This window comes from Lissotriton helveticus, chromosome 12 (assembly GCF_964261635.1).
Source record: "Lissotriton helveticus chromosome 12, aLisHel1.1, whole genome shotgun sequence".
In the NCBI taxonomy this organism is placed as follows: domain Eukaryota; kingdom Metazoa; phylum Chordata; class Amphibia; order Caudata; family Salamandridae; genus Lissotriton; species Lissotriton helveticus.
Window position 1 is genome coordinate 898,368,177 of NC_136073.1, and position 23,349 is coordinate 898,391,525.

At 47.3% G+C, this 23,349-nt stretch overlaps 1 protein-coding gene across 1 annotated transcript in view; it reads right to left on the reverse strand.

The window, feature by feature from the left end:
* The window catches only part of KIF1C (kinesin family member 1C), a 710,488-nt gene that overhangs the window by 285,866 nt on the left and 401,273 nt on the right, over positions 1-23,349 (reverse strand). The window contains exon 7 of the mRNA XM_078671146.1: positions 10,434-10,545. Coding sequence (XP_078527272.1) covers positions 10,434-10,545 — 112 coding nt within the window. The remainder of the gene's footprint in view (positions 1-10,433; positions 10,546-23,349) is intronic.

Sequence of the window (23,349 nt, forward strand, 5' to 3'; positions counted from 1 at the left end):
CTTTTTCCATGCAGGCGGGACAGTGCAGGAGGTGATGGAGGCATTCAAGAGATTCATTATAGTGGGAAGCACGACTTGGCTAGCTAACAACATTATCTCTGGCGGGGCTGGATTGCATGGTGATCCTGATTTTACTTGGCGAGCTAGTCGGTCCAAAGATTCGGAATCTAGCAGAGGGAAAGGATCTAATGTTACCAGAGGTTGGAGGGACGCCACCTCCAGATTCCCCTGTCCCAGTGCCCTAGGGTTTGTTACTGCAGCCGGGAAGGAGGAATAGATTAAGTTTACCTTATGGTGAAAAATTCACCAGTGATAATTCCAACCCCATTCGCCAAGGCGAGACGAGCAACGGCTGGACACTGCATCCTCAGGTCCCGCCAAGTCACGGACGCACCCGCCCATCTGGCATTCTTTGTTTCTGACGGCCCTACCCGCGGCTAGTTACTGAACCCGTAAACCGGGTTGGAATTATCAACGGTTCTTCGATATACGCAATACGCACCTTTCAGCCCTGAAGAGTCACAGGTAGTGACTTGTTGAGGAAACACGTGTCGGCTGGCGTTGTTTTCCTTTCCAAAAATTACTTGCATAAAACATGCTTCATGGAACCACCGGTGTCGACTACATTATAAATTTGCTACTGTATTAACTGTATACTATATACGTGTGCCCAGTGCTTGTTTTATGTTTAATATTACAAGTTAGAATATGCATTTGAAACAGCAAGCAGGTACTCTTCGATAAATAGAGCAATGCAATTAACTGTTGCATACATGCAATAACAATTGACCCAAATAGTAAACTAATAGTGGAGAACTCGTATCATTCAATGTATGTGGAGTAACATCAGGTGGAACCACCGGATCAGCCCCTGGCGGCCATGCAGCAGACGAATTCTAGTCACTCCTGGTCAGTGCCCACTGTTGACCCACGATCTGCACTGCCGCTTATGTTATGTTATGTTACCCAGTGGTTTGTAGAGCGCTCAGCTACTCAAACAGAGTGTCCCGGCGCTATTCAAGACCCAGCACAGCAAAGAGCACGGTAATCGGTGGAATCACTGGCCAAACAGCCATGTTTTGAGATCCTTTCTAAATGACAGCAAATTATCTGTCTTCCTCAAAGACAAAGGCAGTGCGTTCCAGGATAGGGGTGCCAGATGACTAAAGGAGCGACCCCCAATGCGAGCACGCTTGATTACCGGGACAGTAGCCAGCGCCAATGATGCAGAACGTAGAATTCTGGCCGGATGGTGAAAAACGATTCTGTTCCTCAGGTAACGGGCACCAGTGCCATGCAAAGCCTTAAAAGCCATTGTGAGCGTTTTAAAGGCAATGCGTTTCCGTATAGGCAGCCAGTGAAGAGATTTCAGAAGTCCTGCAGCGCTAGATCTTCGGCTAAGGCCGAAAATTGCTTGCGCAGCACAGTTTTGTACCATTTGCAGGCGCGAAAGAAGGTACTCAGGGAGGCCTAGATATAGCACATTGGCGTAATTAGATACGTTGTCGTCGCTCCGTAATAATATTCTCCAGGTCGGGAACAGACATGGTACTGGGAAAGTGGCGTTTTCACTGCTTGCAACGCCTGCACCACAAACCCTCAGTGGCATTGTGCTCTTGGTCCGTTCTCCGCATCGAGGAGGCGCAGACCTAATCAGAGGGCTCCAGCCAGTCCCAGGCATCCTGTAGCGAGTCAAAGAACTCTTGTTCTGCCCCGAGCCGCCACACGTAGCCTGGTGGAGAACAACAGGGAGTACTTCAAGTCTAGCTTACGAAGGCGTTGCTTCATGGCCAGGAAGGAGCTGAGTTGGCGTAGCACAATCAAGGTGTAGTCCGTAAAGAACATTACCCGAGTGTTCTCCACTAAAATGGAGAGTATTTTACGAGTTTCTCTCAGTAATGAGTCTCTGTCACGGTAGCGTAACAGTCAGAAAATGAGTGGGCTGGGGCTAGCACCTGGATTAGGTCTTCGGGTAGGAACACGATGTGCTCTTTCAATGGTGAAATAGCGTGAGAGGGAGGAGTCTGGCAGTAGGTCCCTGAACCACCGTTTGATGTACAATACGGTGTCTTGGCCCTCCCCGACCTCAGGAAGGCCAATAAGGTGAACATGGTTACGTCTAAAATGGGCTCTGCGTCCTCTACTCAATGCCTCCAGTTTTGGATTTTGGTGTTGCAATCCAGTAGTTTCAGCTCCATTTGGCGAGTAGTTGGCTGGATTTCCGAGAGAGCCTGCTTCGATGCATCCACCCTGTCCACAAGTTTGTGATGGTCTGCGTGTAGCAGCATGAGGTCAGCCACCATGTTGTCTATTTTAGACTCCATTTTTCAATAGCTGCTAATGCTATCCAACTTGTCTCCGACAGGGAGGATGTTCAGTGTGGCCGGCGAGGTGGAGCCTGTGATCGTAGAGGAGCGCGAGGAAGATCTTTAGTTGGTGTTTTGTAGTCCGCCCAAGCCCGCCAGCTTCAACATCAGTTGGCTGCAATGCAAAGGTGGTTGGGGTCCGCTATTGGCCAGCCTGCAGGTGCTGTATGCCTTCATCACAGTCTGTAGCACAAGCAGCTCAAGAGCCCTCCCTGAAAGTCAGTATCGTACTGTGTCCTCACTAAGCATGAGAAACGCCACACAGAGAACCCACAGCACTCCTAGGTAAAATTTGAAGGGGGTGGATGGCGCCCGGCAGCCCCCTAGAGCCCACCAGTGGAGGCCTCGAGTTTAAGTATATATGTCTGGCACCAATACCGAAGTCCAGACTAGACTCCGCATCTAGGACAGCTTTTCCTCGCTGCATAGGACAATGGGGTCAGCTACCAATTATTGCCACCCTGATAGGGGGCTCAGGGTGCCATCAGGGTGCACCTGGAATTTTAGAGGGACCTGGGCAACGTGTTAGAGTTGCTTCTGTTATGTACAAGCCAAACGTCACTACCATGGGGTGATGGCAGAAAGAATTTCCAGTTACTATGCCGGCTGGGTAAACAGAAGTCGGGGCAACCTCCCAGGCCCTGCCCCGTGCCTCGATGTCCTACGCCTTCCCATGGCAAGCTTGCAAATGCATATGTGTGCATCCAGGACATCGCAGCAGGTGCAGCCCAGGGTGCTGTGGATAGTTTCAGTGAAAGCAGGAATTAGTGCAGACAAGAAGAGGTCAATGGCGCCAGGGCAGTACAGTCTATCCCCACCCAGCGTATCCATCAGAGGGCATGGCTTGATGAGCAATAGCGTAGTCTGTGCCAGATAGAGGCTCCCATGGAAAACCCCAGATTGTGCGTCCCTGGGTGCAGCGTGGTGGCCTGCGCCAGGGGAATGATGTTGTGCCGCAATCGACCCGGATTATGTGGCACCCCACTGGGCGCTGGAAGAAGCAAGAAGGGCACTGAGGAGCCACAATCGTCCCACAACCGGCTGCAAACTGTGGATTGATGGTGTTCGATGGCAACTCAACAGCAGTGTAATACTTTAAGACAAGCTAGGCAGCAGAGTATCTGGACTGGATCGGCCTGGGCTTCCGGTTGGAAGGTGGCTGGCTTCAAAAGAACCAGGTGAGCTGTATTACAGGCTGCAGTACAACCTCAAGAGCGGGCAATACCTGGTGGAGCCTGAGAACGGAAGGCAAGCAATAAGGTATCCTGGTAGAGACTACATAACCGCAGATTCCTGACTGTTTGAATATTCCCCAGTCATCAGGGTCTGGAAACTTTTTTCATGATACTACCTCGCACCAGAAGGGGCGGTCATGTGGCTCCGCACTGATACTATTTGGCTCCAGAACTGAAATGCAGGACCCTACATAAGTGCTATTCCCGTATGCGGACTTCAGTTGCTTTCAAGACCGCACCCACAGGCATGGAGCCCCAAAACCAAATTGGTAGATGAGAGAGCAGATTCCTGGGATCTTATTAATGGGGAAAGTCCAATCACAGAACAGGGAGCATGGGAAGATCAGTGAGGAATCTGTGCCTAAATACAGTCTCTACCAGACACAGTGCCACAAAAGGTAAGTATCTTTCTTCCGATAGAGACTTATAGTCACAGAATCTTCACCTTTTCAACAGCTACAAAACCAGTACCTATGGGAGGCAGGTCTGTGAATGGACTCAAACCAGAAAGTCCTGCAGGAGCGAGTGAGCCAAGTGCCCCTCATGGCTATCCAGACAATAGTACTTTGTGAACGTACAGAGGGTCGCCAGAGGTGGCCTAGCATATGTCTAGGGGAGGGACTCAACTTGCTAACGCAGTGGTAGCAGCTTTGGCCCAGGTAGAATAGCCTGCAGTCCTTCTGGAGGCTGCTTCTTCTCCAGTGCGTAGCAGATCATGATGCAGAGTACAACCAGTGGGAGATGGTATGTTTCAGCACAGCTTTGCCTTTTTGCACTCCAGTGAACCCCATAAAGAGCTGCACGTCTACCCAGTGTTCTTTGGTACGATCTATGTAGAACTTCAGAGCTTCCATGGGGTCCAGGGGTGGAGTCTCTCCTCAGAGGAGTGAGGTCGAGCATAGAACGCCAGTGATGATTAGACCGTCATTGAATGATGTCACAAACTTCAGCAGAAAGGATGCCCTGGTCCACAGAACCTTGGAACAAACATTCACATGAACTCATTCTTGTGAAGGTTTTATAGTTTCACAGACTTTTCTGTGCAGAATCAATCATTATAACAACATCTTCAATTAAATCAACAATGTTATTCAATAAAGATGCGTGAGAAAGAAAAGGTAACTAGTCCACAGAGCCGGCTTGTCAGGGAAGAAGGTGGTGTGTGGCAGATTCACACAGCTTGAAGCTCATTCACACATTATGTTGTGCTGAGATAATGGCAATGAGGAACACAGTCTTGATGGTAAGGAGACGTAAGGAACAGCTGTGGTATGGCTCAAATAAAGTGCACGTCAGATAAGTACTAAAATTGAGGTCACACTGGGGTATAACGAAAGGCGAATATGCTGCAGCCGCCCCTTCAAGGATTGCATCGCAATGAGTGACAAACAAGGAGGACTGATCAAGGAACTGTAAGAAGGCAGTAAGGGTCAAAAAAAGAACCATTAACCATGTCCAAAGAAAGACCTTGTCAGGCATGAGAAAAAACAAACGAGAAGATGTCAGACAGTTTGGCCTGGAGGAGATCATCTGGCGTGTACCGCACTAAACCACAACCTTGTCCAATAGACAGGCATATACAGTCTTTGTCGAGGGATGCCTCATCTGTGAAAATTAAGATATATGATTGGTTCTGGATATAGAAAAGGGATCCAGAGACTGGAGACATTGCTTCACAAACTGGTGTTTACCCACTAGAGAAATTGTTTAAAGCCATCTCTAAAGCCCTGAAACAGTCCCTCTGTGTGGACTGGGACGGAATGTGTTGGCTGTGTCTATTTATTCTGCAACAAAAATTAAATAAAGAAGATGAGATATGATTGGACTTTTTCAGATTGGATACAAACCATTGGGGTGCCCCTTCCATTATGCACTTGCTGTAATTTGTATCTGGGTCTTTGGTATGGTTGACCTAGGTTAGTAGAGCACCCATTCTTTAGGGATGGCTTGGAGGGAGGTGACACACATCAAACTATCCTATTTGCTAATTAAACATATAAAATACATCTGGCCCTAAACAATTGTTGGTTGCCTTGAAGCCACAGGATATAGGCTCAGGCCTGAAATCAACAAGAGAAGCTTTAATGGTGGTCATCCCGCTGAAAAACAGGAGAGCGCCAATAAAGTATTGAGGAAGAGTTGAGCAAACAAGATTGTTGCCAGTCATTAATGGGTTGGTGCACCATGATCAAAAAGGGTTTATACATGGACGTAATATACATTAATAATTTAGGAAACCCTTTTCTGGTATTTGATGAGACACTGCAGACACATGCAGCCACTGCTTCTCTTGATATTGAAAAAGCATTCAATGTGCTGCATTGGCCGTACAAGTTTGAAGTGTATAAATAAGTGGGGCTCAGGGGGGGCATTAGTAAGTGGGAGTAAAGAGTCCACAGAATCGATTATCTTGACACAATGCACACACAGCGCCTCAGTCTGCCACCATCGCTGTTTGAAATGGCTGTGGAGCTGCTGGCATATGCGACTTGGCACTGTGGCCATAACCGGGGATACAACTTATTACCAAACTGCATGCATGTTCCCTGTATGTGGATCTGGCACTCTTGTTCTTACAATATCCGGAGGAAATCTGTCCCTACCTATAATTGAGCGACTGCAGTTTGGGATGGTATGGGGGTACACATTAATTGAGAAAAACCGTGCCTATCTGATCCACGAGTCACCCACTCATGCAATTACTCCACTTGGGAACTAAACCTCTCCGTTTTCTTGGAGTCCAAATTCATCACATGAACGATAAACTCATGGCTGGGAACGTGGATACAGCTGTTGCAACGGTAACACAGATGACCCCTTTCTGGTACAAGCTGCAGATCTTTTCAATGGGACGTGCGACAATAGCTAAAGTGGTAACCCCTCCCAGATTGCTTTGTAATTCTGTGGCTCTATGTTCCTTAATCAGGAATCTGACCAGGTTATTGACCAGAGTTATTTTAGGAGAGCAGGAAAGACAGGGGCAATATGAAAGGTAATGAGACCGCTTGAAGATGGAGGCGTGGGTACTTTACATTTCGAATTACATTGTATAGCATCCCATTTGCAGTCGGCAATGAGGTGAATGGGTGGTCAATCAATCAGGACTTATAAAGCACGGTGAGTCGCTCGTGAAGGTATCCAGATGCTGGGATCCCGGATGCTAAGGGAGGGTTCAGTTGAAAAGCTAGATCTTGAGTCCTTTCCTGAAATCCAGTGGGGAGGATGAGGTCCAGAGGTGAAGGGGGAAGTCGTTCCAGGACTTTGCAGAGAGATCGGAGAAGGAGCGTCCTCCACTGTTGCTTTGGGGGATGCAGGGGGTGTGAGCGAGGGACAGGGAGGCGGAGCGCAGGTGTCTGGAGGGTTGGTGGAAGTTCAGGCGGTTGTTGATGTGCACTGGTCCTAGGTTGCGTAGGGCTTGGTAGGTGTGGATCAGCATCTTGAATTGAAATCTCTTCTCAATGGGGAGCCAGTGGAGATTCTTGAGGTGGGGTGATATGGGTCTGCTTAGGGAGGTTGAGGGTGACTCTGACCGCTAAATTCTGTATGGTCTGCAGTCTCTTCAGGAGGTGCAAGGTGATTCCTATGTAGAGTGCGTGTTGAAGCAGACCTGGAGAGGGAGGAGATATTGACTGCCACAGGTGGGCACTAAATACGGATTGTGTTTTCAGGGGGATGGAAGCCTGACTCGAAGTTACCATAGGGCATTCAGAGAAGCTACTACTAGGCAGATGTTTCTGAAGTGAAAAGAAGTGAGAAAACCTTACTCTACTGAAATGCGCCCATGGTGCTCACTTGTGTTCTGACCATTCGCAATTACTGAGACAGGAGGTCCTTCTGAAAACAGACAGATCAGAGTGCAAATGCTTGGATGAGGACGTACAAAACTGTAACCATATTACGTAACACGCTGGCATCTACATTTCACCAAGACATTACAACACTGATGAGGGTACATGTGAATAGAAAACAGGGCAGCAGCTAACTGAGAAAGAATGGTCCACTAGCTTCGAGTATACCAAGAAAGTCATGAGAAATCCACGTTAATTCACACATTATCTACGCCAACTTATTTATCAACAGTGAGAATTGCAAAAATGTACTCATGCACATCAGACCAATACCCCAGAAGCCAGACAGTAAAGGTAAATTTTTTCAACATGCTCTGAGAGCGTGGGACGGTCAAGCAACACTGGGAGGAATTATTAGCGCTGCTCTCAGGCATAACTGGTAAGAGATTAGAGGTCTCAATCGGGGTAAGATTATTAGGACAGATGCACAAGCCTAAAGACTCTAAGCCAACCTATAGATGCATGAACTTGGCATAGGCAGTAACTGAGAGTAACACATCCATGAACTGAAAAGCACACAGATCCCCTAGAGTCACTGAAAGATTAATTAAAATGGGCGGGGATCGTAGTGGCACCACTAGAGGAAGAGCAGCGGTGATCGGGCATAGGTATATCACATAAGGAATAGGATGCCATGGTGGGGACACTCATCACTAAATCTGATGATAGACCACCATGAAAAAGGCAGAGGCTCCTTCGAAGTGAGGGTTCCACTCGAAGGATCGCATGGGCCTGCAGCTATGGAGGACAAGCAGGATTCACGAGGCTAAGGGTCCAACAAGTCTCAGAATCGAGGATTGAGCTTGAAACCTCAGAATGATGCCCTGAAAGACCCAGAATTACTGTGGGGGGTGGAACAGCCCTGAACAACACTGTGCCCCGACAGCTGCAAAGTAAGGAACAGTCTGTGTGAGGCTCTGATGGGTCTACGGCTTGTTGATGGACAACCCCAAGGAGGTCAGGAGTTGGCTGCTGTCAAGGAGTGGTCGAGGACTGACTGCACCAAGCCCTCCCTGAGCAGCCAGTTGTGAAGGCACTGAACATATGTAGCCCAGTCTTCCGCAATGAGCATTAACCACTGCCATTCCTTTTGTGAACATCTAACCGGCCGGCGAAAGGCTGTAGGGGAGCACAACAAACAGAGTGTTCCGACCCTACCGTGAACTGCACAACTGTAGGTCTGACCCTACCGTGAACTGCAGGACACCTATAGGTCCGACTCTGCAATTAACTGCAGGACACCTATAGGTCGGACCTTACTGTAGACTTAGAGACTCACTTTTACACATATGAAAATAATGAAAGGAGCCTTTTTCTTTGTTTTTTTTGCATGTTCGCATCTTTCACTCATCACTACATGTTTTCTTTTACAAAATTGTGAGCACTGGATCTTGTTCTATACCAGCTAAAAACTTTACATGCTTTACAAAAAAATGTGCAATGAACAAAATTAATTGCCATATAAACAGCACCTCGGCCTGGGGCATTCTGTTGCATTGGGCAAGAACCTCTCTCACCCATTCTTCATTTAATGCGCTTGTTCTTTTTGCTTCTACTGATTTATGACTTCAGTGAACCTCTGTTTTCTACACTAAGGCTTACTACCCCAGGTTCTCTTGAATATTAGGAGCCTCCCTCGTTTTAAAATATAAAAACGTGGACGCACATGGCCCCACCCACCAGCGTGCAAGAGCACTGCTGAACAAATTCCCTGGATCAAGTCTGCTGCCTGGGAATAGTCGAAAGGTGAGGACTCTTCAGTAAGAAGCATCTATCAGAGAATTTCAATTCCACCTGGTACCTTAATTTGTTTGAGATCAAAGGAAGAACATTGACTGTGTGCATTCAAATCAGGGCAGTGATGTATTTCTTTCTTTTGTTCCTCACTTAAGCTGAAAAGAGCTGCCATCAGATTTACTGATCATTTTGGAAGAGTTACACTGGATTTCAAACAGATGATTGTAACCGGTTAATGTGCCAAATGGGTTTACTGGTGTAGTAGCGGTGGGAATGACATGCCTGTTTTGGAGTTGGTGAGTAACAACGAGCCAGCAAATAAGAGGAAGATAACAATTGCAAATGGTTCCAATGCTAGATTTGATAGCACTGCTGGTAAGGGGCAGCTTTGTTGTGCTCCTTTGCTAATAAGTGTGTTCAAAAAGTGAGCAACTGGCGTAAACCCCTTCTCCACCCTACTGACGTACATTAGTATCACGATAATGTATTGCTAGGATGCTGTTTTGATTGATGTATACTTCAATAAGTGAAAAGGGTCCAGAAAGAACTCCATCAGTTTGCTTAATTTCTTTTGTCTGCGCGATAGAAGGCAAACTTCTCCTGGTGGTAGGGGTGTGCTTGTATCGAGTTTATCAGTGTCCGATCCCTTCTGGGCACTGGCAAACTCCTGAAAGAGGGGCTCGTTTCAGGCCAACTCATTAGCAGGCGTGCAATGTGACTATGGATGTCACACACGTATCAAGTGGAACTGGGAGGGAATCCCCGGCCCACCCAAGGATCAAGCTGGTAGGCTGAGCTACAGGAGGGGGTAAGTGCAACTATTACTGTCCCCAGCTTCTCTGTAGCCATCCTCACCAGCTGGATACACATTTCTTTTTTGGTTGGGAGTAAGGGCTGAGAGACAGACGGATAGGAGATGGCCAGCTTTTCCCACTTTACCCAATATATTACTCCCCCCACTCGCCCAACAGAAGAATTGACCGTGAAAGTAGGGATTGGACGGTAAAGAACTAGAATTCCTCCCACAGCTCCATCTCCGAATGCTTCTCTCTCCATGTTCTAAAATCTGTCTGTGTGTCATTTACATAAACCTGTTACAATTGAGTAAGCTCAAATAGTGTCTTGTTAACATACTAATATTGCTTATTAATAGTTGCTCAGTAATGTTTAGTAAGGTTAATAGACTGATGACTTGAAAGTATTATTCTTGCGGTTAAAAATAAAGAGAAGAGGTTCTGCCAGCTTACCTTTTCAGTGTCCAAACTGGTCATCTCATCGTGCCTTTTTTGAGTAAAGACAATAGTAAAGACTGCATGGGAGCGGCTGCTTGTCTCATTCATGTTGGTTGCTGCTACAGTTCTGCAGTGAAAATCATGATAGCAGTCAAAACACAGCACAAAGAGCAGGGGCTGCCAGTATATTTCCAAATGTCCGATGTCACAACTACCGAAAGCTTAACTTGCACTACATAGATTTAAAAGAAACCACACACCATGTAGCTGCAGATATGGGAAACCCAGTGGAGTAATCCCGGGTTGCATGTAAAGGTTAAAACTTGAAAAACATTCACTTATCTGTGAGGGAAACTAACTTACCTGTAAGGAAAATGTTACTTACCCTGTAAGCATCTGCTCTGAGAGTGTAGTGCTGTAGATTCACATGCAGTGCATCCAGGATTTAGCTTGGACGCCTGTCACTTGTTTTTCTTCTAAGAAGATTTCTGAGTCACGAGTTATGAAAATAAACTACTTAACTGTAACTGTGGTTCTCCAATATTGGTATCTTTCATAGATTCACAAACTTGAATCATTTACCGAAGTGTGAGTCTCATGGTACATAATAGAGCAGTACAATAAAGAACAAGGAGCCTTTAATGGCTAAAATACATTAATTTGCTTAGCTTATCCACATCATTTATAAGGAATCATACTTCAGACAATCAGGCAACAGCACCCTCTAGAAACACTCCACACAGAGCCATCTTCACTCAGACTTTTAAGCAGTAGAGGGAACTAAATCTGTATAAAATAAGGGGAAGCTTTACGAGGAGGAGGAGAGGTTGCATGAGAATCCATGAAAGATACCAATACTGGAGAATCACAGTTTACAGGTAAGTAACTTCTCTTCTCTAGTAATGAATCTTTCATAGATTTACATGCTTGAATCAGAATAGACAGCAGTTAAAGTATTTATCAACCATCATAAGCATAACACAATATCAGAAGATGGGTATTAAAATAAACAAAAGGCTCACTTTTTTAAATAAATGACATAACACTGCTTGTCCCACAGGTACATCATTGCCCTGGACGATTCCAGGCCATAATGTTGCGTGAATGTATGCCTGATCTTTCATGTCGCCGCTCAACATACTATCAAGAGGCACCCCGGCTTACAAAGCAGTCATAGGTGAGACTGCTCTAATAGAGTGCGCTACAACCTTACTTGTCAAAGGTCTACCGGCCTTTGAGTGGCAAAACTGGATAGCAGCTGAAATCCATCATGAATTGTTTAGTGCAATGTAAGTACCATTTCAGGAATCTTTAAACGTGAAATGTATGTAGCGATTTTTCAGCTGCCGTTTGTGGATTTGGAAAGAAAGTTATAGAACAATAGGTTCATTTACATGAAAATCTGAGGGGCTTTGGGAGTAAATGTTGGATTGGTTCTGAGAATCACAGTATTATCTTTGAACTGCAGAAAAAGGTTCTTTATTTGTAATGGCCTGTACTCCACTAATCCTTCTGGCTGATGTAGGAGCCAATAACAATGCTATATTCCACGTTAGAATTTTGACCTTCGCCTTGTGGATAAGTTCAAATAAACTCTTAATGAGTTACGCAAGTACAGCATTAAGCTGCTGATTCAGAAGAGGAGACTTAGTTTGAGGGAATACTCTGAAAAGACCTTTAAGGACGGTTTAATGGCCCTACTAGACCACAATGATGGTGAACCAGTTGATGGTCTATATCTTGAGATTGCGGCCAAATGCACTTTAATAGAAACATGAACGACACCTGATTTTGCCAATAAGAGATAAGGTAAAAGTTGCACTGGTGGTGCTAAGATAGAATGAATATTCGTTTTGTGGCAACAGAAACGCTTCCATTTTAAATTGTGTGTCCCATTAGTGGTTCAAGCCTCCTCCGGTACGATGGGCATCACCTGTGCAACCAAATCCCATAGAGGATGGGAGTAACAGCCCAAAAGGCACGCGGTGTCATGGACGGCAGTGACAGGCTATTGCAAGAAAATATTTTCTTCCCTATGGCGCCCAGCCCCTTGGATTCCCTATATGATGGGGCAGTAGTGAGTGCGTCAGGATTGTCATAGGAGATAGAGGCTTGGACCACCACTCTTCGGGGTAGGGTGTTGTGTGAGGAAATTGGGGACCTCTGTGGCGAGGCGGTGGCAGCAGGCAATCGTCCTGTTCACATCAGTCTTGTTGCTGTGCTCGCACCAGGTCGTCTGTAAGGGCTTCATTGAACGAAAAAAGTGGTTCTGAGGGGGGACACTCACGGCTTAAGCACCTCTGTCAAGATGTTAGTCTTGACAGCTACTGATCCAGGCTAAGGTCCAGGACGTAAACCACTCTTCTCACAACCATTTCAAAGGACAGTCCCTCCTTCGTAGCCACAATTGGGGGACAACGCATGCCTGTATCTGGAGAAGTTTCCATTACACTAGCCTTCGCCAAGTCCTCACACCAGTCCACATGAGGATCTAAAGGATGGTATTCCTCAGGGTCCAGCACCCCTCCCAAAAGGAATAGGGCTCATGCCTAGAAGGCATGGCACCAGTCAGTGCAGGAGCCAGCGTTGGAAGAAGCCCCTCCAGTTCCATGTCAGAGTCAGGAATCCGAATAGGCTGGCTGCTCTGGGATCGGTGCCAGGGAGGGTCAAGGTGGTATGACCAGCACTAGTCCAAATCCATCTGTGGATCCAAGGTGCCAAAATGGAGCCTGATCCACTGGTGTCGAACCAGTAGAGGTCCTTCCCAAACCAGCAGAGCCTCAAGGAATGCCTGCAGGAGCAGCCGCTCACATATGAGGGGCATGGCCTCATAAAACCCTTAAAGTTGAGCGGGAGTCGCTCCAGCTCCCGGAAACTCGGGGAAGCGCAGAGCTGACCCAGGCGCTGCCTCAACTGCGGAGCCAGGCCTCAAATGGTGAAGCTCCCTCGTCTTGTCGTACGATGGACGAGGTGAAGTCGAAGTCTTCTTACACATCTTGTTGCAGTGGGGCTTACCCGAGAGACCCTACAAAAGAATGCGATGAAGAGCTTGGGCTCCACAAACAATCCCAGGACCTTCTTTTCGACTGGGATTGAGACCACCTCAGTGTCGCATATCTAGCTCCAGGAGCTTGAGGGACTGCTCCCTCAGGCCTTCGGATTTATTGTGCGACAGTCGACGCAGGTCTTCACACCGTCATCTTGTCGAGGCAAACAAGGTGTGGGTCCGTCAACGGTATCAACCAGTGACAGGGACCACCCGACTTGAAGCCAGCCTACCGAGATAACATCCCTGCCACATTAGAAGATACTCTCAAAAAGAGGCTAGTCATAAAGTGACTAACGGGTAGATCTCTCCGGATCTGGGCTGAATGGTGTGGAAAGAAAAGAACTGGCGTCAGCGTGCTGGAGTGGCGCCTATCTAGGCACTGCACACGTCACTTCTGGCGTAGAAGACACAATGCGGAGACAATTAACAAGTGCTGGGGTACTGCTCATGAAATATTGCTGCATCCAGTTTGACACCTGGGGATAATTCTAAAGTAAGGGCTCTGGAGCTAGAAGTCTCTATCATATCACATATTACACACCTGGTGGTGGTCAGACTAGGGATAGTCTGTGTTACAGTGGAGGCAGTGGTGAAACTGGGTCCATTCAATCACCAGCTATGTATTCTCGAAGGAGAAAATGTTGAGTAGGGGTTTTGGGGCTCTAGGTCCCTAGCTGGGACCAGGGCCCAGCAGTAATATATCTGTTGATCCTTGGTGTTGTGGGGGTCTTGGTAGTAAGCTGCAGTTGCATGTTGTTTTCTGCTCTGATCGGTGTCACTATAAGCCTGGGAACGGTGGAGGAAAACATTGAAAGGCGCCTCGATACTGCAGCTCCGGTCATCATGTCCGAATCCAAATGGAATTCTTTTTCTAGCCCTTACCGCCAGGGTTTAGCTGGCGGTGACAGACAGTAGAAAACTGCTATATGTCCACCCATCTAAATTAGGTGGGTGGACAACTAGCGAATTCTCAGATGGCCCTTACTTAGTCGAGCCGTATGAGAAGTTTGGCCACGGCGAAGTCTGAATAGTCCCCGCCATGGCTAGAATACAAACTATAGTCCACCCACATTTAAATCGGTGGCCGGACCATCACCTTGGTTGTAAGAATCCCTACCGCCACGACATAAATCAGGCCCACAGAAGTGTAAGTAAGTAATAAACAAGGCAACAGGCCTTTTCCATCTGTCTCGTATTGATCTGGAGCACCCCAATGCTGCTAAAGTTAGGAAAGAGTTGAAAACTTACCTCTTTAAAGAACACTACATCACAATCCATTAGCTGTCTACAATCCAGCTACCGCTTCGAGGAGTCGTTGGCTTTATGGTTGCCTTTGATCATGTACAGTGCTTCGCTGCCTTTTGGCTAAGTTTGCGCAGCAAAAATATTACAGAGGGGAGGAGCTACGCTAGCAACCAAGATGGCCGCTTAGGCTCCCGGCTCCACCGACCTCCGTCTCCCGCCGGATGATCCTGCTACTAATCCTGAATTTACACCCTGCCTCCGGGCGTGTGAACTGCTGTGCTGTACTTTGGTGCGATCCCGGGACTTTTACCGGCTTGGTGGACGGAGTTATGTCGAGTTACAGTTTGGGGCCTACACCAGCTTGTGAGCCGGGGACTCGAGTACTGGCCCAGCCGGGTTCCAGTTGAACAACATCGGCCGTGGGTGATCGACAGGGTCCGGTCTTTGGCTGTGGAGAACTTTCTAAGCCCCATTTGGACGGTGGTTGTTGACCTGGCCTAAAATCGACGGAGGGTTGACGAGGCAAGATTGCGGACGTGGGCGGAGGTCCCTGACCCGGAGACCCGGTTTGCCGCTGCCGGTGTTCGCGGGGTCGCCCTGAGTCTCCCTCCGTGACAGTCCGTTCCTATTTTGCTGGCTCCCCCGGGGATGACCGGGCCTCCGGGGGACGTGACAATGGTCGACGCGGAAATAAATGTGGTGGGACGGACTGAGTGTGAACCGTCGATGCGGACTGTACTGGCAGCTATTGGGGCACTACATTCCCATGTGGAGTCCCTTGTCCACAAAATGATAGCGGTTACATGCGGACATGGGCATGAGGGACCGGACCCTGCTCCATTGCAAGATCCTGATCGGCCTATACTACCCATGGTGGTCCTCGTAACGGATGCGGGCCCTGCGCCACGAGGGGTGTCAGAGCTTCATGTCAGTGTGATGGCCGGCGACCGTGAACTCGGTGCTTTCTACGGATTGCCAAGCCCACCATCATTGCTTACTGAGTGTGGATTAAATGTTGCCTCCTTTCCGGATACTCTTGGTGGTAACTGTCTACGGGACGAAACATCGCTTTTCCCCTCTCCGACACCTTTACTACGATCGCAGAGACGAGGACGTCAGGGGCTCATGGCGGTGAAGGAAGTCGTCGATGGAGTTCCCAGTGACTTTAAAACTTTACCTCACCTCGGAAGGAACTTTATCGAACTGTTTCTGCATTTTGACTATCCTGCGGAGGCGACAGTCCGTCCGGAAGGGGCTCGCACGACGGATCGGAAGGGTCAAGGATGAGACTGATTGTTTGGGCTTGACACCGTGGGCTTGCTGAAGTGGGATTCGCTACCATTGTATTTACGGGAGGTTGGGTGGTATTTACCGTCTCCCCTGTTTCGCTCTATATCGCTACTTAATAGAGTTGTGGTTTTATCTTGGGGGATTCTTGGTTCTGGCGGGGGGAAGGGGGGACCAGGGGCCCGTTCTGAGGTGTCCTCCCCCACTTTTTCTACTTTTAGTACTTAGTTAGATGGGGCGACAGGCACACTGCTAGTTGGGGATAGGCGCAAGCCGTATGCAAGGGTGGGGGGAGGGGTGTTTGTCTTGTTTGTGTTTTTAGTTTTAGTTTCAATCCTTTCGAATCCTGATATAGGTGGTTTTACTGAGGCGCGAACTTGTGTTGTGGGTGGATGGGTTCTGGAGACGTATGATTTGCACAAATTAGCCAACTGTTGCGTCATCCATTATTGTATTCGGGATGCGGCTGTAGTCTCGTACCTTTATACTGCTGCGCCCCCCCTCCCTGAATCTCGAGGCTGCTCTTCAATGTTTATCCTGTTTCCTGGGGAGGTGGGGTTGGTGGTTGGCATTTGTGTGATTATCCTGAATGTCATACGGGCGCATACCCGATGTAGCTTGTGAGTTGGCTTTTATTGGTAGTTCTCCGTCCATTATGCCCTGTATGTGTATTTCTTATCCTTTCATTCCGCGATGTAAGACACCTGTTATTGGTTTTTCTTTTTTTTTTCTCAATAAAAAGATGTTTAAAAAAATATATATATATTACAGAGATACAAAACTGTTATACCCCAAAGAGGAAAACAGGACTGGTTACATGAGGATTTCAAAATTCACCAGAAGACCATGTTTGTACCTGTAATTCTAGCTCTCCATTACAAGTAGCTTCAATAAATTTGTAGAAACTGAATATCACATCCCTTGTGCAAAATTCTGAGAACATTTTGAAGACAAACCTTACATTCAAAATAAAGGTTGCTTATCTAAAGCAACTTTGAGTCTTCTCTTTACTTACTAGAATTTAAACTAAGTGGGAGTCAGTAATTTCAATGTGCATGCGACAGGGCACTGACTGGATTAAGAGATGGTGAAAAAAAAATCAACTTGGGGCATGCCCCACGAGAGGAAAGTCCCCAGGTTCACCTCCATTCAAGAGGTTATTAGTGTTCAGTAAGATAACACCTACTACGTTCATGTGCTTTTATGTTCAGGGTACCAGCCAAATGACTTGGAAATAGCCAAATCCTGTTCCTCTCCAAACAATGAACCACAGTTTCAGTCCTCTATATTCTTGTGTAAAATCCAGTACCACAGGGAGGAAGTGCTGTCATTAAGATCTTGGCTCGACTTACATTTAGTCAACGGCGATCGCCTTCAGTGCCAGAATAGATTTATGTGGCAACACTGCTCCAATAAGGCCAGAGACTTAGAGTTTCCGCCTTGCCTTAGTGGGACTGTCACCTTTGGGTCACAAGAAGGGAAGGAGCCAATACTGGAGGGCGACGGTTTAACTCTTTTATTGAGCGTTTCAACAAAAAACAAAGTTCTGTGCAAAACACAAAGCAGTAAGGGTCCAGGATCCTTTGGTCTGTTTCTTCAGGTTCTGTCCCTTGGTATGGGTGCCCGGGTTCCAGCGCATGAAAGGAAAAGAAAACAACGAGGCTTTAGTGGGCTGATCACGTTTTTTAGCGAATTGCAAGGACGGGGAGTGAGGGAATAGGCAGAACCACCACCATCTATAACACAGCAACACGGCAACTAGGAACAAAGACCCGTGTATAGTGCAGAGAAAAACAACACGGTGCCCAGGCGGTCCCTCCTGATGCCTACACTGTCCCTCCCCTCTTAAAGCGTAACAGGGAACTTAAACGAGCACGCACCTGGAGAAGCCACGCGTCCTCCTTCGCGTGGCTGGGCGGAACACGGTAACGTTGGCCTCCTGGCTTTGCAGCTGCTGCCGTCTCCGCCGTCTGGTTCTCCTCCACTCCACTCCTGGCGCTTTCTCCGCACCCGGTGTCGGCTCTCGCGAAAGGGCTCCGCCGCGTTGGTCTCGAGTCCCGGTCCTGTCGGGTCAGTCTCGTCTTCCTTGTTCCTGCTTGCGTCGTTTTCCTGGCGCTTCACGTCCTCCTCCCACGACAAATCCTTCGGAGCCACACGAGCGCTGGCGTCTTCCGGGTCTTCCCTCATAAGAGGCGAGGTTGCACCTGATAAGCCCACAAAGTCAGGTGGTCCGGGGGCGAGGCCATCCAGACGAAAACCAAGGCTGTTCTTAAAGGGCCCGTAGCAGTCCGCCTGTAGGTGAGACGGAGAAGCTGTTAGCTCAGCCTGGGCCGAGCAGGGGACCCCCTGACAGGGACCTTATCCGAGGGATGACAAATCTGTCAGTACCATAGGACATGCCAATAATGAGCAGAATAGCCTTCCACAAGTCAATCTGTAGTCTGCCAGTCACCATCTAAGATGCTGAGAAACTGCCTCTGATATGTCTGAAAGGCACCCCCAGTACTCAGTACACTGCAGGAGAGGTTCCACTGGAGTGAGTCTTGAAGAGCAGAGACAAAGCGTGAGAAGAGCATCCGTATCTAGAAATTGCAGCAAGATGGACCTTTACTGAAACATACACCCTGCCTGATTTGGCCAGAGCGAGTAGATGCGGTAAGATTTGCGCTGAAGAGGCATGAAAAGGATGCAAGTTGTTCTGTTGGCATCAAATACATAATTCTTCTATTTAAATTTTTTTAAAGTTTTGTCTTTTGATCTAGAAAGAATGGTTCTGTATTCTTGTTTTATTTTCCAATTCTAAAATTCTTAAAAACCAGGAGCCAGATATGCAAGTGGAGAGATGCTGGCTCCGGATGGCATATCTGACCCTTGTTCACTGTCAGAAGTGACTGTGTCGGTGAAAGGCGACTTGGTTCGGTCTCTTAAAGGAGAAGCTCCGAGAACCAGCATTGCCGGGGCCACCTGGGTACGATCAGCAGGAGATGACAGCGTTCTGCCCTCATTTTGCTGAGGACCCTGGGAATCAATTTAATGGGTGAAAAAGCATTTGCCTATATACCAGACCATCACAATGAAAAGGGCATTCCTCCATGACCCTGGGAAAGGGAACCTGCTTGGTATAGAACTGGCATTTGCTGTTGCAGTCCGTCGCAAAGAGGTCCAGCGCTGGCTTTACCCACCATGAATAGTCTTTATTCAGTTGGCAAATGTCTTTTGTCCTCCTGAGTGTGTCTGCCAATGTATTATGAAGACCAGGGACAAGCTTGGCTTTCAGGGGTATCCCGTGATCTGTCAGCCAAACCCAAAGCTCTTGGGCTTCTTGTGAGAGTGTTAGATACTTGGTTCCTCCCAGTTTGTTGATGTAATACATGCTGGTCATATTGTCTGAACTCATCAGCACTGAGGATCCCACGATCCGTCATATTGTCTGAACTCATCAGCACTGAGGATCCCACGATCCTTGGAATGAAAGCTTGCAGGTAGAGGACTATTAGTGAGAGATGTAATTTGTGATAGCACCACTTCAATGCGTCTTGTATGCTCGGGGTGATGGAGATCAGGTCCTCGAAGGACCCCACTGCTTGAACCCACTGTAGTTGAACTTCCTATTGTAACACTCATTTTGAGGCGAGACAAAGGAACTGGGTTGAACACCAAAGAGAACATACCTAGGAACGACTTGTACGTCATCACTGAAACGTACTGTCTTCTTTAGATGATTTGTGCCAAATCTGCCAACCCGGCCTTGGAATTCTTGGAATAGGAAGGCCTTGTTCTGGACTGTGTTGAGTGCGAATCAAAAAGATTTGTGATGGTTTACAGTAAAGCCTAGTTTGTGGAAAAGTGACAGGCGGTTTTGGTAGCTGATGACACTTGTTGTGCAGTTGGGGCATTTTATCAGCCAGTTGTCTAGGTAGGGGAATCTATGATGACCTTTCTTTCTCAGGGTGACTGCCACTGGATCGAGCCATTTGGTGAATATAATCGGGGCAGACGTTAGGCCGAAGGGAAGGACCTTGTATTGGATATGGGTACCAGCTTCTTTGAATCTGAAGCATCTTCGATGTTTGGGATGAATGGGGATACGAAAGTAAGCGTCTTCCAAATCGAGAGACATCATGAAATCTCCACTGTTGAGACTATGCAAGATATCTGAAATTGTAACCATTATGAAGGTTCGTTTCTAGAGGAATTTGTTGACTTTCCTGAGATATAATATAGGTCTCCACTCTCCTGACTTTTTGAGTATGAGGAAAAAACTGGAGTAGAATCACTTTCCACTTTGCGTCACAGAAACTTTCTCTATTGCTCCTTTGGAGAGCATTATGTTGGCCTCCTTTCTTAAGTTAAGACGAGGGGGTGCGCTCCCCTGGGTGGAGTGTTTGGTGGTCGTTCTGTAAATTCTAGGGTGTGGCCTTAGGTAATTAAGTCCAACACCCATCTGTCCGATGTTATGTTCTTCCACTGATGGATGCGGCTGGATATCTTCGCACCGACAGGACGGGAAAGGATAGCAGCTGGTACCTGACCAAGAATGCCTCATCAATATGCTTACCAAATAATGACTCCCCATCATACGCCATGTCTAAGATTTTGGTTTGAAATTTCAGGTCTGAATAATGTCCCTTTAAGCCATCTTTGGCGTCTTAGGACTGCTGCACCGACTAGCTGTCTCAAACCTGTGGTAGCCATATCCATTGCAGTCAATTACCTCGGATGCAGCCCTCTCTCCTTCTTGTAAAATCTTCCTGGCTTACTGTTGCTTGTCTTCTAAGATGAGGTCCAATATGGGAGCCATTACAGGCTACACCTGACTATCATACCGGCCCAGAATCACCAAGGCACTCGCAGGCCGAATTGTGACGGCAGGCATGGAGGAGAAGCGTTTGCCAATAGTATCTACACTGCGCCCTGCCTTGTCAGGTGGTGCAGCAAATGGTTACTGATAGATTTTTGGCCCTTCTCTGCGCAGCCTGAGATATTACAGAGTCTGGTTTGGGGTGCCCTGTCAAGCATGCAAGGGAATACTCTGGGGCTCTGCATTTCTTATCAATCCAAGGCAGAACAGAAGACACTGTAGCTGGAGTTTTCATGACCTTCATTCCCTCCTGCCAAATATAGTCGATGATGGATATGGAGTGGATTGATTGCCTTGTTTGTTCTTTAAAGTCCTATAGAAAGCAGTCAGACTCCTTTACTGCCATGGGGAGGTGGAATCTGGTAGCCGCTCTCTCCATCAGATTCTGAAAACCTCCAATGTATCTGGAGGGGAGTCAGCATGGTGATGTGGAGGTGGAAATGGTGTAGTGAGTATATAGTCATCCCATTCCTTTGTCGGTGGTGAAGGCTTATGGATTTCGCCCTCTTCTCTGTCTTCATCAGAAGAGGAGGTAATGCAGTCAGTCGACGAGGAGTCATTTGCGGTGTGGCTGGAGCCGGCATAGAAGGAGTAAGAGGGGCAGTAGGCTGTGGCGATGGTGCCGCAGGACAATCCTCCTGAGCTTGAGGAAATCGTTTCCTGTAGTCGGAAAGCATAGCCTGCAGATCCTGGGTTAGTGATGATGGTAGGTGTGCAGTGTCCTCTCTAGGGAGGTTCAATTAGTATCCATAAGGCTCAAATTGCCGTTCACGGCCAGGGCAGTAATGCTGGTAATATTGCTCCTCATAATCATAGTAGGCATCCTCCTCTTGTAATTTCACATGGAGATTAGACGGGCTGTGAGCTATCCCATACAGGCCATCATCCTCACATACTTGAAGATCTAGCAGAGGACTTGGGGGTAAAGGTGAGAATTTGAGTGGCAAAGTGATTTCTGGGCAAAATGCCTTGGTCATCTTATTCTGCACCCTCGTCGACGGTGGCGTCGACTGTGCAGTCTTTAGCTGGATGGTGCTATCTTGCAATGCAGATATCGATGGGTCCTTCGCTGACGGGACCACTGTAGACGGGTCTGTCATCCACTGGATCTCTGTTGCCGGAGTTAAAGGCGTCGTCGATGGTGGTATAACCGATGGAGTCATCCTCTGCAGTGTCATCGACAAGGTCTTCTTGGATGGTTGTTATTGTCGTTAATGAGATGGGAGCGCCGATGGTGGTTAAAGTAGATGCTGCGGACGTCGACGGTCTCTACAACGAGATAAAAGTAATGGTCATCGTCATCAATGCTTGCGGCGTCAATGGAGATGGCGTCATCCAAAGGGATTTTTGAGAGGATTTATGCTTTACTGTATGTGAAGAGGAGGCATAAAGGTGTACTTCCTCATTAGGAGTAGATGGTAAAGGTAGGTCTGGCTCTGAGGAGAATTGTGTGCGGTTCTCCTTTTACTGAGAGTCCTTAGCCACAGAGGTTTTCAAAAGCTTCCTGGCCTCCTCAGATGTGCGTTCCTGGGAGGTGGCTCTCTTGCAAGACCTGTAAGAGGCTTCACTGTCCTCTTCTAACGTGACTTTGTATTCTGAAACCAACAGAGTAGCTTCCCCTTTCTATCCCTTAAAGTTTTGGAAGAAAAAGTGTGACAGATTTTACATTGTTTTACCTCATGCTGGGGATAAAGGCAGAAGATGAACAAAAGTTACTTACCTGTAAACTGTGGTTCTCCAGTATTGGTGTCTTTCATAGATTCACATGCTTGAATATTCCCAGTCGTCGAAGTGGGAGTCCCACGGTACATAAAATAGCAGTAACATATGCATGTATACATGAAATAATATCATAAATGAAAATATACATACATATAATATAATAAGAAGTAAATTCTAAAAGTACCATAGAAAAGCCCAAGGGAGAACTCACTTTAGTAGCATATCAGTGTCATTATGAGTTGGTCCACATTCCAGAAAATCAGGCTGTAGCCTCCTCTAGAACCTTCTCCTCCCAAGCCCAAGTCCTCAGATTTTCGTAGCACAAGTAAGTAAAAGTGCCTGAGGAGAAGAGAGCCTCTGAGGGGAGGATGGGAGGGCCGCATGTGAATTTATGAAAGACACCAATACTGGAGAACCACAGTTTACAGGTAAGTAACTTTTGTTCTTCTCCAGTATTAGGGGTGTCTTTCATAGATTCACATGCTTGAATAAGAGTAGAAAGCAGTAAATCATCACAGAAGTCATAAAGGTGACATACCAAGCAAGTAAGGTAATACAGCAGACAATATGCAATAAATACCAAAATATTATTAGAAAAAAACCTTTATGACTGGAGGCGGGTAGCAACAGAGGCTCACCTTTACTGGAAAAGATTCAGCAGCACCGCTTGACCTACTGCCGCATCCGCGGCGTCTGTTGATTGCAGGCAGTAATGTTTAGTAAAAGTATGGCTGCTCGACCAAGTAGCAGCCCTGCAGATATGTCTT